Source organism: Mytilus californianus, unplaced genomic scaffold (genome assembly GCF_021869535.1).
Source record: "Mytilus californianus isolate M0D057914Y unplaced genomic scaffold, xbMytCali1.0.p SCAF_3, whole genome shotgun sequence".
NCBI classification, from domain to species: Eukaryota; Metazoa; Mollusca; class Bivalvia; order Mytilida; family Mytilidae; genus Mytilus; species Mytilus californianus.
In genome coordinates this window covers 117,900,595-117,915,552 of record NW_026262679.1, presented here as the reverse complement: position 1 = coordinate 117,915,552, position 14,958 = coordinate 117,900,595, and the positions used below count along the sequence as shown (strand labels likewise).

The window sequence follows — 14,958 nt, the reverse complement described above, 5'->3', positions numbered from 1 at the left end:
TGATGTCCTTGTATGGTATATGGGTGTCCTTATTTGGTAGATGTATTTTCTTGTTTGGTATAATTAATATAGATGCACTTGTTTTGTTCATATCTTTTTATGCAGATGTGTGTTTTGGAGAAAAGAAAAGTTAACAACAGATTATGCTCGGAACAATGTTACCCACCTTCAAATTTTTTTTTCTCGTATCTCCACCTACACTAGAAGATGTTTAAAACAAGTTTTTCTTGTCATTTTCAAATTCCTAAAAACCTAATTAAAGGATCAACGTATCTACATCAATTAGCACTTCATCAACACGTTTTCTATCGATAAAACAGACATATATCGATAACAGTATATCAATTATCGTCAAAATATTGACATATATGTGAACACACTATCAATTTTTCATTGGCGTTGCATAATATCGAGCACCTAATAAACGTTTTCAAAAAGGTCGAAATAATATAGTTCAGAATTTCTTTAAGTTTAATTATATGGTTCGTAAATTGTCTGCTGTACCACGCATAATTTCGTAAGACAAACACTTATAAATTGTATTGCCATGTTTAGTGTTGTTCTGAACCATAAACAAAATAAGTTTGTATATCAATATTGTGGTGACTTTCTCTCGACGGTAATTTAATCTTCCGTGTGGGGGCTTTTACTCGACAGCCATTTTACCTCCTTCTTGTTGTGGCTTTATTTCGACAATCGTTTGACCTCACTCTTGTGGTGGCTTTATTTCGAAAGTCAACTAATATTCCTCTTGATTGGGGGTTTCGCTTGACAGTCAGTTTACCTCCCCCTCTTGTCGCTTTATTCGGCAGTCATTTTACCTTGCTGTTGTTGTGGCTTTTTCTCGACAGTAATTGTACCTGCCTCTTGCGGGGGCTTTCTCTCGAACTTCAATTTACCCCTCTCTTGTGGGTTTTTTATTCTGACAGCCATGACCTCCCTCTCGGAGGGGGTTCTCTCGATAGTAATTTTACTTCCGTTTGTGGACTTATCTCGACAGCCATTACTTCCCTCTTAAAGGGGGGTTCTCTCGATAGTCATTTTACTTCCCATTGGCTGTGGATTTATCTCGACAGTCATTTCATCTCCCTTTTGGGTGGGGTTTAATACGTATGTCATTTTACTTCCTATTTGTTTTGGTTTCATCTCGACAGGTTTTTCTCATTGTTGAAGACCGTACGGTTGCCTATAATTGCTTACATCCACTTCATTTGAACCTGGGTGGACAGTTGTCTCATTGGCAATCATACCATAACTCCTTATTTTTATATTTAAACTCCATCTAGTGGGGCTATCTAGCGACAGTTTGTTTACCTCCTGTTTGTTGTAGTTACTTCTCGACAATCATTATACCTCCCTTTTGTTATTACTTTATTCCGATAGTCTTTACTTCCCTCTTGTGAAGGATTCATCTCGACAGTCAGTTTGCCTCTGCTTCGTGGTAGCTTTATCTCTACAGTCATCAAATCTTACTTTTGTGGGGGTTTTCTTTAGATGGTCGGTTTACCTCTCTTTCTTGTTACGGCTTTCTCCCAACAGGCAGTTAACCTCCCTCTTGTTGTGGCTTTATAGATTTCAACAGTCGTTTTACTTCCCTCGTGTTGTGACTTTCTCCCAATGGCCAATATACCTTCCGTTTATGGTTATTTTATCTCGACAGTCATTTTACATGTTTTCTCTCGACAATCCGTTTATCTCCCTCTTAATGTGACTTTAGCTCGACAGTCATTTACCTCTCTTGGTGCTTTCTATCAACAGTCAGTGTACTTTCTTCCCTCTTTCGATAGTGGACAATTGTTTTTCTAGTTGGTAAAAACATTGTGGGTTGTTATATAACATCAGTTCTAGAATGAAACGGAATAATTTCTGGAGGGAATCCAGTTTCGAAACCATTAGTTCAATAATTGTTTTATTAAAAGGTTTATTATTAGACTTTTTACACTAAATCATTTCTATGTATCACTTGTAAAGATTTAACAATGTTTCTGCTCTTGTTAATCAACTAGTTATATATTGTTATTGCTGGTTATATCAAAGCACATTCCCAGAATTGGAATTATTTACATCTGTAAGACGTGAAAACATATTTTAATTGATATTCAAAGACGTTTTGTTTCTCTATATCTGCTAGAAGGTTCACAGTACTTTGTGTAATATCTTCACTCCAATATACGTTTCATTGTATATCATTATATATACATATAAGTCTAAATTGAAAACAAAGTTCAAACCTATGATTGCATTGGATAAAAACCGCAATTTTTATACGTGTGCATGCAAAACAAATTTCTTGGTAGAGGGGTCTAAATACAGCACACACAACATTTTCCAAAAGACCAAAAAAGTGAAAAATTATATTCTAACAAAACGCATTTGACAAGCAGGTCGAACAACGGATGTTCTTAAACCCTGCTGACTGCCATTGGCGATTGCCAAATAAACGGATCACCAGATGTTACAAAATAATACCAAACAGAAAACAATAAACTTGCGGAAAAGATGGTATACCGCAAACAAAAGGTGCAAAAATTAGTACACCATATCCGGATTTCGACAATTAATGTCTCTTCAGTGATGTTAGGAATCGAAACAGTATTTGGAAGGCCATATAATTTACCTCAATTTAGGATAGACTCTTGAATTTTGAAGAGTCGAAATAGGATGAACGGGTCATATAAACCTGAAGGCAAATATAATACAAGCCCAAACGAAAAAATATAAACAAGTCTAAATTGAAAACAACGTTCAAACCTATGATTGCGTTGGATTATATTTACTTATATACTCAAACGCAATTCTACGGACATATAAAACCGTTGGTTTGTTTTAGGAAGGTGCCACATTCATTTTACCGATGTCTCGTGTTGCGAAAATGACATGCTCTCTTCGCCGATCTCTCATGTTGGAAAGTGCTACGCTCACTTCATCGATGTTTCGCGTTGGGAAAGTGCCAAACTCTCTTCAATGAACTCTCAAGTTGGGAAGTGCTACGCTCACTTCATTGATGTCTCATGTTGGGAATATTTTACGCTCTCTTCACCAATGTCTCGTATAAGGATGTGCCACGCTGCCTTCACTGGCGTCTCGTTCTGGGATAGTTGTTTCAAACTCTCTTCACCGATATCTCATGTTGGTAGAGTGTTACGCTCTTTTCGTCGATGTCTCGTGTTTGAAGAGTGTCACGCTATCTTATTAATGCTTCGTGTTGGCAGTTTCGCGTTCTCTTCACCAATGTCTCGTGTTGGGAGTTTCATGCTTTCTTCACCAATGTTTCGTGTTTTTGGAGTGTCACGCTTTGTTATCAATGCTTTGTGTTGGGAGAGTTTCTTTTGCACTCTCTTCACAGATGTCTCATGTTTGGAGAGTTACCCATTCTCCTCTTCCAGATGTCTCCTGTTTGGAGATTGTCACGCTCTCTTTATGCAAAAGGGTCATATTGAAATACCAAATCTTGCACAAAACGACATTGAACAGAGTAAATCAGTATCGAAAATATTTAATGAATACATTTACCAACTTTTAGACTAGATACGATTTAGACCTGGTCATTTTACAAAGACACCCGTTTTTAGTTGAAGAATACATGTTTACCATAAAATACCATTTAATCGTTGGATTTCTGTCTAATTGAAGATACGACGTTTATCTTTTTAGCTCACCGTTCCAAAAGGAACTGTGAGCTTTTGCCATCACTTTGCGTCCGTCGTCGTCCGTCGTCCGTCCGGTGTAAACTATTTCAAAGATCTTCTCCTCTGAAACTACAGTAAACTAATGAGTCTTAGGTTATCTAGAATAAAGTTTGTGTTTTATTTTCTGTTTCGTCAAAAAACATGGCCGCCATGGCTAAAAATAGAACATAGGGGTAAAATACAGTTTTTGGCTTATATTTCAAAAACTAAAGCATTAAGAGCAAATCTGAAGGGGTAAAATGTTCATTAGGTCAAGTTCTATCAGCCCTGAAATTTTCAGATGAATCTAATAACCCATTGTTGGGTTGCTGCCACTAAATTGGTAATTTTAAGGAAATTTTGCAGTTTTTCGTTATTATCTTGAATATTATTATAGATAATGATAATCTGTAAACTGCAAAAATGTTCAGCAAAGTAAGATCTACAAATAAGTTAAAATGACCAAAATTATCAATTGACTCCTTAAGGAGTAATTGCCCTTTAAAGACAGTTTTTTTTTTACAATTTGTTTATCATGTTTTCTAACTTTAAAAAATCTTCTCCTTTAAAAATACTGAACCAAATTGAACCAAACTTAAGCTGAATGATTCTTAGGTTATCTAGAATAAAGTTTGTGTTTTATTTTCTGTCTCCTCAGAAAACATGGCCACCATGGCTAAAAATAGAACATAGGGTAAAATGCAGTTTTTGACTTATATCTCAAAAAGTAAAGCAGACAAGAAATTAAAGTATTCATTAGGTCAAGTTCTACCTGCCCTGAAATTATCAGTCAAATCAGGTATCTGATTTTTAGGTTATTGCCCCTGAATTGATGATTTTAAGGAAATTTTGCAGTTTTCGGTTATTATCTTGAATATTATTATACATAAAGATAAACTATAAACAGCAAAAATGTAAACAGCAAAGTAAGATCTACAAACAAGTTTATATGACCAAATTGTTTATTGACCCATTAAGGAGTTATTGCCCTTTAAAGACAATTTTTCACAATTTGTTTATCTAGATTTCTTATAAAAAATCTTCTCCTTTGAAACTGCTGAATCAATTTCAGCCAAACTTGGGCTGAATGAGTTTCAGAGTATCTAGTATAAATTTTGTATTTTTTTTTTTCGTGTACGTCAAGAAACATAGCTACTATGGCTAAAATGGAACATAGAGGTAAAATGCCTTTTTTTGCTTTTAAAGAAAATATGACAGATACAAAGAACATTTGAATGGCATTTTTAAGCCACTCATAGATATATATTGAAAAGCAAAAATAATCATTGATGAAAGATTTAAGCAAAAAATTACAGGTGAGCGATTCAGGCTTTTGAGAGCCTCTTGTTTTATCATATCGAACCTACTGAACTGGAATAAATATGAAAATACATTACAGTATTTGAAATTCGCATATCAATTTTATGGATTAACACACCAAAGCAAACATTGATTATATACTAGTATATATTTTGTTCTATATATGACTTCATGTTATAGGAATTTTAAATTGTGAATGCATAAGTATTGTTTAGTTGGCAATATTTGTAGATTTTGATAGATCTGAAATTTTAAAACATTTATAGCAGATAGATTGCCTTCGTGCAATATATAGAAGACCAAAAATAAATGACCTAAGACCTGAAAGTAATCAAATTATTTTTTACAGGTCGTAACACAGACTACGGTTACAGAAGAAGACACCAAACACCCAGATTTAAGTCAGCCTCAGGGAACATAAGTTTTTACGTTGGCGCCACTGCTAATTTGTCATGTGTGATTGAAAACCTAGGTGCCAGACACGTAAGTCAGACTTCAGTCACTAATGATGGAGCACATGATATTAACACAGTGACATGTTTTATAATTGACGATAGTTACTGAACACATGACTTACGGTGTTCGTATCTATCAGGTTTATACAAGGAACTCATGAGGGAACTCCGGGTATAGAAAATTGACCCAGTTCATCCGACTGTGGGGAGTCTGTCATTATGTGGCATAAAATAAGTAACCCATGTCTCGATAGAGAGGGTGTCAGCCTTCTAGGAAAAAAAACACAGCATCATTTGTTTGTAGTACACAAGGATTATTGAAGACGAATTTGAGGCTAGACTTTCTAACCCTTCTAAACTGTCCATTTATTTCACGAGAAAGTCCAAATATGACCAAGTTTTTTGTTCCAACCCAACCCCCCAAAAAAATAATTTCATGTTTATTTTATAGTATCCATTCATATTTATCGTTTTTATGCTGAAGGAGTAAAGAAGTTTTAATCGTTATTAATGGGTTTGCCGATATGAATGCATATGTGTAATATAAGTCGAAAACTATCCTCAACTCTCAGTATAGGGCATTATACTTATTTTATATTAAAAAAATGCGTCAAATTAGCTGGTCATCAAGTCAAATATAACACATACGTGTATTTCCACGAAAAAAAATCCATAATTTCAATATGGTGTTTCGATTTTTGAGTACAGTTTTATGCTATGATATTGATAGTAAATAAAAAGAAATACAGGAAATATCTAGAAAATCAATTGTCTTACTTATCAAGTGTTAGTACAAACTTATCAAATATACTAAACCCCCCTCGATGCTTTCGTGGTAGCGTGCTCGCCTCGAGTGTGGGAGGTCATGGGCTCTATCCCCTACCGGATGGACCCAATGACATAAAAATTGGTATTTACTGCTCAGCCTGCGATAAGCACGCGACACTTAAGAGTAAGAGCAAAGATTGGTCGGCTCGAACTCAGTGGATCTCGGTAGGATGATCTGTTGTCCTACAGATTGTACATTTGTGAACTAGCGAGTAAGAAAATTTGGTTCAGTATAAAATGGGGTTCATTTTCAAATCACATTAACATATTCTCGCCTTGTTATGCATGTTATATTCGCCACTGGAAGTTAAACACCAATACATCGTCATCATCAAATATAACTTGAATTTTATATCTTGATCAAATACACCAGATGTGCACAATTGATCTGCATAAGACTCTTCAGAGGAGCTCGAATCAAAATAGTTGGAAAACAAATCAATAACGAAGAACAGGGAAAACCACAAAACTCCAAAAAGTTGCAATAAATCTGACTACTGCAATCTATATTAAGAAGTAGAAAACCTTAGTGTTTTAAACGTTTAATTATGGTTTTCGAGTTACAATTACTAATGCAATGTTCTAATTATTGGTTTCACAAAACCACAAAGCCAAAACGATATATATCAACGTTTATTGTTCAATATTTTGCAAGTAAAGAAGAACATAATTATACATAGTTTCAAATATCTATGGTATAATTCTGACACGAGAGCATCTGTACTTCTGATGTAGTTTTGTAGTTTTCCCGGATTTCCTTAATAATTAAAATGTGTATGGTGATGACATGTAATCGATGTTCATTACTAAAACACAGAGTGTGACTGCAATGTAAATTTACACTATAGAAATTGACACGATACGGGGAGACATCCAGACGGCTACAATAATGAGACTATCATATGTTAGCTTGTAATTTTTTTATGATTCCTGAGAAATTGTCATTTGTCATTAAGTTAAATTTGTTTTCAGTCCATTTCATTTACTAAATGAGATGGACATTTACAGCATTAATATTGACAAATTATGCTTGTTGGTAATTTGAAATTAACAAAAAATAAAAACGTCAAGGGGGAGGGTATTTAAAGTTTACCATATGGTATAGTTTTTACGGCGACCTGTTCTTGTTAACATCGTTCTCTTTTTGTCTATAATGGATACATTTTGTAGTATTTCCGTGTCAATCATTATATATCTCATTATTTCTACCAAAAAAACCTCCAAGTATTTAAAGCTTATGGAATATGGTTTATCTTTCTCTTTTGTTCGAATTTGGTTTATCTTTCTCTTTTATTCGAATATGGTGTATCTTTCTCTTTTGTTCGAATATGGGTTATCTTTCTCTTTTATTCGAATATGGTTCGTCTTTCTCTTTTATTCGAATATGGTTTATCTTTCTCTTTTGTTCGAGTATGGCTTGACATTCTCTTTTGTTCGAATATGATTTATATTTTATATTTCTCTGTTGTTCGAATATGGTTTATATTTCTCTTTTGTTCGATTATGATGTATCTTTCTCTTTCAAATCATTCTATTTGAGGAGACCAAGAAAGAAACAGTCGTCAATCTTTTGGCGATCACAGTTTTCCATCTTCTTATCGTGTCATCTTGGACCATTTTTCTAACGAAAGAAAGAAGAAGACGTCACTTTAGTTTCTTTTTTCGTGTCATCATTGAATTTTGTGACAAAAAAATGTGAATCAAAAATGTTGTATCGTATTAAAAACGCTGAAAGGACTTGGGAGTCTGTTTAAATCTCTTTTTAATGGTCCTCTTTCTTGAATCAGAAAAAAAAAATAGAACATACTTGGAATTGTTCACAGCTTTGTCTTTTGGTCTTTAAGAGTTGTTTTAATAGAAAATAAAACTTTCTTAAATAAGCCGGTGACTGTTTGTCATATCTTTTGATTGAATAGTTCTATCGTGTTACATACCATATGTGACAGTATATATAATTATACCCAAGAGAGAAAGTTTGACATACAAATACGGAACTGAACGTCTATATGAAACGCCACATTGTATTCAGAATAATTAATTGAGCACACTGAGCTTTTGGAGTGTACGGAACTTATGTGTACAGAAATGGATATAGTATACTACACATTGCTAGATATAAAAAAATAAAAAATTTGATGTCAACGCTAATAAGTTTATACAAATAGACTGAAAATACGCAAAAACTAAATAGCATTGATTATTTTTTTTTTCATATCCGCTAACCGAGTCCACGCCATTTAATTGACACAGTAATTATGACACAAAATGAAGCCGAAAGCAACATTCTGTCTACAACTTTGGTCTATAACATATAAATAATCCCCGTGTTGTTGATTGGCGGATACTGACTCAAAGTTACTGGGTCCAGTTTATAACATATATATAATCCCCGTATTATTGCTTGGTGGATACTAACTTAAAGTTACTGGGTCCAGTCTATAACATATATATAATCCCCGTGGTATTGCTTGGTGGATACTGACCCAAAGTTACTGGGTCCAGTCTATAACATATATATAATCCCCGTGTTATTGCTTGGTGGATACTGACTTAAAATTACTGGGTCCAGTCTATAACATATATATAATCCCTGTGTTATTGCTCGGTGGATACTAACTTAAAGTTACTGGATCTAGTCTATAACATATATATAATCCCCGTGTTATTGCTCGATGGATACTAGCTTAAAGTTACTGGGTCCAGTCTATAACATATATATAATCCCCGTGGTATTGCTTGGTGGATATTAACTTAAAGTTACTGGGTCCAGTCTATAACATATATATAATCTCCGTGTTATTGCTCGGTGGATACTTACTTAAAGTTACTGGGTCCAGTCTATAACATACAGTTGTATATATAATCCCCGTGTTATTGCTTGTTGGATACTAACTTAAAGTTACTGGGTCCAGTCTATAACATATATATATAATCCCCGTGTTATTGCTTGGTGGATACTAACTTAAAGTTACTGGGTCCAGTCTATAACATATATATATATATCCCCGTGGTATTGCTTGGCGGATACCAACTTAAAGTTACTGGGTCCAGTCTATAACATATATATAATCCCCGTGTTATTGCTTGGTGGATACTGACTTAAAGTTACTGGGTCCAGTCTATAACATATATATATAATCCCCGTGTTGTTGCTTGATGGATACTAACTTAAAGTTACTGGGTCCAGTCTATAACATATATATATATAATCCCCCGTGTTATTGCTTGGCGGATACTAACTTAAAGTAACTGGGTCCAGTCTATAACATATATATATTCCCCGTGTTATTGCTCGGTGGATACTGACTTAAAGTTACTGGGTCCAGTCTATAACATATATATATAATCCCCGTGTTATTGCTTGGCGGATACTAACTTAAAGTTACTGGGTCCAGTCTATAACATATATATATAATCCCCGTGTTATTGCTCGGTGGATACTAACTTAAAGTTACTGGGTCCAGTCTATAACATATATATAATCCCCGTGTTATTGTTTGGTGGATACTAACTTAAAGCTACTGGGTCCAGTCTATAACATATATATAATCCCCGTGTTATTGCTTGGTGGATACTGACTTAAATTGACTGGGTCCAGTCTATAACATATATATAATCCCTGTGTTATTGCTTGGTGGATACTGACTTAAAGTTACTGGGTCCAGTCTATAACATATATATAATCCCCGTGTTATTGGCCGGTGGATACTAACTTAAAGTTACTGGGTCCAACTAGTTGTTTCGGTACTTTAACAACCTGTTTATCTTGATAAATGAATAAAGTAAGATACAGGCAAGAACACACAATAAAAAAAGTTCAGTTTAGAACATTTATTCTTTCAGGTTTCTTGGCGTAAACTTCCTGAGGAAAGTCCTATAACCATCGGTGAAACCATATTCACACAAGATGATCGATTCTCCGTAGACCATAATTCAGAACGAAACAACTGGGATTTGAGCATAAAAGATTTGACATTTGGAGATACAGGGACATATGAATGCCAGGTTCCTTCAAAAGATAAAAATATACGACAACATATATTTCTTAGAGTAAAAGGTAAGTTTGCACTCCGTGATTTCTTGAATGTCTTTCACTTGAAATGAAATATTTGCTGTCGACATGACAAAAATCTGCATTTTGGTAACGTTAAAAATGCTGCAATAATATCGTCGTCACGAGTTGCTGACATATTCTGTCCGTCAGAGTGTCTATGCAACGTGAGGTCACGCTTGAATTGCTTGGGGTTCTGACTGCGTACATACATTAAAAGAGACCATGTGTCTGATTTTTGTAATTATTTACATTCCTTTTTCACCCTAGTGAGGTTTTACTGAATTATCCGTTAATAATAACACAGGGATTATATATCTGCGGAGTAATAACATGGGGATTACATATCCGTCGAGCAATAATACGGGGATAATATATCCGCCGAGCAGAGCAATAACACGGGGATTATATATCCGCCGAAATGTAATACGGGGCTTATATATTCGCAGAAAAATAACACAGGGATTATATATCCGCTGCGCAATAATACGAGATGATATCCACCGAGCAGAGCAATAAAACAGGGATTATATATCCACCGAGCAAAGCAATAACATGGGGATATATATCTACCAAGCAGAGAAATAAAACGGAGATAATATATCCGCCGAGCAATTACACGGGATAATATGTCCGTTGAACAATAATAAGAGGATTATATATTCGCCTAACAATAACACGGGGCTTATATATTCGATGAGTAATAACACGGGGATTACATATCCGTCGAGCAATAACACGAGAATGATATCCACTGAGCAGAGCAATAACACGGGGATTATATATCCACCGAGCAAAGCAATAACATGGGGATATATATCTACCGAGCAGAGCAATATAACAGAGATAATATATCCGCCGTGCAATTATACGGGGGTTATATGTCCGCCTAACAATAACACGGGGATTATATATCCATCGAGCAGAGCAATAACACTGGGATAATATATCCGCCGAAAAATAACACGGGGATTATAAATCCGCCAAGAAATAACACCAGGATTATATGTCCCCGAGAAATAACACCGGGATTATATATCCGCCGAGAAAAAAACACGGAGGATTATATATCCGCCGAACAATAACACGGGGATTATATATCCGCCAAGCAATAACACGGGGATTACTTATCCAACGAGAAGAGCAATAACACGGGGATCATATATCCAACGTGCAGAGCAATGATAAGGAGATTATGTATCCGCCGAGCAATTACATGGGGATCATATCCGCTGAGAAATACCACGGGGATTATATATCCGCCGAAAATAACACGGGGATTACAAATCCTCAGAGCAATAACACGGAGATTATAGATCCGCCGAGCAACTACACAGGGATTATATATCCACCGAGTAATAACATGGGGATTATATATATATCCGTCGAGCAATTACACGGGGATTATATATCCACTGAGCAGAGCAATGACATGGGGATATATATCTACCGAACAGAGCAATAACACGGGGATTATATGAACAATAATAAGGGGACTATATATTCACCGAACAATAACACGGAGATTATATATCCGCCCAGCCGAGCAATAACACGGGGATAATATATCCGCCGAGAAATAACAAGGGGATTATATATCCGCTAAGAAATAACACCTGGATTATATATTCGGCGAGAAAAACTCGAAAGATTATATACCCGCCGAACAACAACACGGGGATTTTATATCCGCCGGGCAATAACACGGTGATTATATATTCGTCGAAAACAACACGGGGATTATATATCCGCCGAGAAAAAACATGGGGATTATATATGCGTCGAGCAATTACACGGGGATGATATATCCACCGAGCAATAACACGGGGATTATATATCCACCGAGCAATAACACGGGGATTATATATCCGCCGAGAAATAACACGGAGATTACATCTATTTCACCTTTCAGTTTTGGATATCTCTTTCTGCATTGAGCCCAGGCGTCAAATTTGAAATGGAAATACATTTCTTACGATATAACTGAAGCTTCAGAATAAATAGAAATATCTTAGAAATAAGAATATTTAAAAAAAGATACAGTTCCAAAAACAAAAATAAATACGACAATGAACAAAATCACGCATCTATATAATGACCAATATGTCTTCCTGTTTATAGGTTAGACAATACTATGATAGTGTCACATTAAATCAATAAAACGAAACTATAAACAACAGTCATACAAGTAGGAGGTTTTTCTAGCTATAAAACCAAGTTTAACCAACCATTTTCTTCGGAAAATGCGTGTACCAAGTCAGGAATAGGGCAGTTGTATTACACTTGTTATGGACTTTCCCTTTTTGAATTTGCTTTGGAGTTCGGTATTTTTGTTATATCTTTATACTGAAAACTGTATTAAATGTCACTGTAACAACAGTATAAAGTTACTCGCTCCCCATGTTCACATTATAATTAAATGCATGGCACTGTAACAGAAGTATGGCGTTACTCACGCCTCATGTTCACCTAGATCTCTTACTTCGGTGAGATTGTGTCGTCCTCGGATTGCTGTGTCATTGATGTTAACTTAACTATATTGATATATTTTTGTTAGAAGGACCGTTTTATTTCTCAAACGACACTTTATCACAATAGTGGGAGGAATAATGACAAAGCAAAGCTTATCACTTAACTGAATTCTTATCGAAGGAATTTCTTACAAAATCAAACGTGCTGTACTTCATAGGTTGGTAGAAGTTTATCAAATGTTTTATGGTTCATTTGTTCGCTATAAAACACATCTTCACAAGAAGATGATCTTGTGATTGTTTGATAGCAATTGCTGAAGTGATTTAAGAGACTATTCGATCTTGATAGAAATTATGTACTGTACCTTGCTTTTAGAATATAATTAAACGAATGGTACAAAGTGAGGGATTGTGTTGGTGAAAATAGTACTTCACACCAATTTTATCAGTTACAAGTATCTGATTTTGTAGAGAAACTCGATATTTGTTCTGGCACAGTTCAGTTAAAAGAAGAACTGTATTATGCAAGTGAACATTAGGATGATCATTTTATAATGTAGCATTTTTTTAGAAAAAATTATTCTATTATCTTAAGAATAAAATAGTTATACAAAAAATAAGCAAATTTGATACTTCAGACTTTTTAATCCAAAATTTGCTGCTGCTTATATGTTGGAAAACGTTCCGTATATTAACATGTAGGATTAATAATAGAAATAACATTTGTTTTCAAAATAAAATAATTAAAATGTAATCATTAAAACATTTAAATTATTTGAATACTGCATTAGACTTTTATGAGAGGTTGCATTGCTGGTATATTGCTAGCTAATGACTTTTGTTTTTTAATCATACACTGATAAAAACTGTATATTGCATACTGTCATGTTCACGGGGAAAAAAACTATTTACGGCAGTTTTGAAATTAATAAGAAATAGAAAACAAAGAACATTGCAACGAGTTAGACAGCAACCAACATCGATTTAACTTTCTTTTCGGGCCAACTTAAAAAGTTTTTTTTTTCTTCTTCCCAACCATCCTTTCTCCGACATTCATTGTAAAGCAACAAATATAAAAAGAAGATGTGGTATGATTGCCAATGAGACAACTCTCCACAATAGACCAAATGACACAGAAATTAACAACTATAGGTCACCGTACGGCCTTCAACAATGAGCAAAGCCCATACCGCATAGTCAGCTATAAAAGGCTCCGAAAAGACAAATGCAAAACCATTTAAACGAGAAATCTAACGGCCTAATTTATGTATAAAATAATGAATTACAGGTTCCTGACTTGGGACAGGCACATACAGAATGTGGTGGGGTTAAACTAGTTTGAAGGCGCCAACCCTAACCTGGGACAGTGGTTTAACAGTACAACATAAGAACAAACTATAAAAATCAATTATACAAGTATATACAGTCCAATGAGAACATGCAATCATCACGATCCAATATAAGTTCATTATTACAGATAAGAGAAGGCAGTTCTAAGTTTTTAAAACTTCACATTTCGTTTTGTCGGGTCCTTTTATAGCTGACTACATGGTATGTGTTTTGTTCATTGTTGATGACCGTACGATTACCTATGCCAGGTTAACTAAATACGCTTCATTTGGGACTCTGTTGTGTATTTGTCTCTGTGTTAATCATACCACATCCCCATATTTTATATCTTATATATGAATAATAGTCTGTCTTTTTTTTGTATTAAATATTGTTCCTTAACGATACGTAACAGTAATTTGCCTTTTCTTATAATTCTTCCTTCGTTTCAGCTCGTCCAAAAGAAGACAAGACAGAACCTCCACCAGGTAAATGTTACATATAATCTTACTGCTCTGAGAAGACATCTACGTATTATAATGACTTTTAAAAGTAAAATAAAGAGAGGCGAAAGATACCATAGACTGAGCGATCAAAACAAACCACAAAAAATCTGGGGTGATCTCAGGTGATTCAAAAGGGCTAGCAGATCCTGTGTGACATAAACTGATTTCAATCACTCAATTTATCCACGCAGTTTTTATAAAGATGCTATAGCAATGTAACCAGAAAAAATAGGTTATAGGTCAATGCTGTACCAACAAAATACAAGTAAACTAAAACATACATTGTGAGGTCAATGTGCGGTCTTCAATTAAACCAAAGTCGTCTAAATA

At 34.8% G+C, this 14,958-nt stretch overlaps 1 protein-coding gene across 1 annotated transcript in view; it reads left to right on the top strand.

The window, feature by feature from the left end:
* Nucleotides 1-14,958, top strand: part of LOC127735947 (zwei Ig domain protein zig-8-like) — a 64,123-nt gene that overhangs the window by 43,306 nt on the left and 5,859 nt on the right. Inside the window, exons 2-4 of the mRNA XM_052246401.1 lie at nucleotides 5,338-5,471; nucleotides 10,115-10,328; nucleotides 14,575-14,610. Of these exons, the coding sequence (XP_052102361.1) occupies nucleotides 5,338-5,471; nucleotides 10,115-10,328; nucleotides 14,575-14,610 (384 nt within the window). The remainder of the gene's footprint in view (nucleotides 1-5,337; nucleotides 5,472-10,114; nucleotides 10,329-14,574; nucleotides 14,611-14,958) is intronic.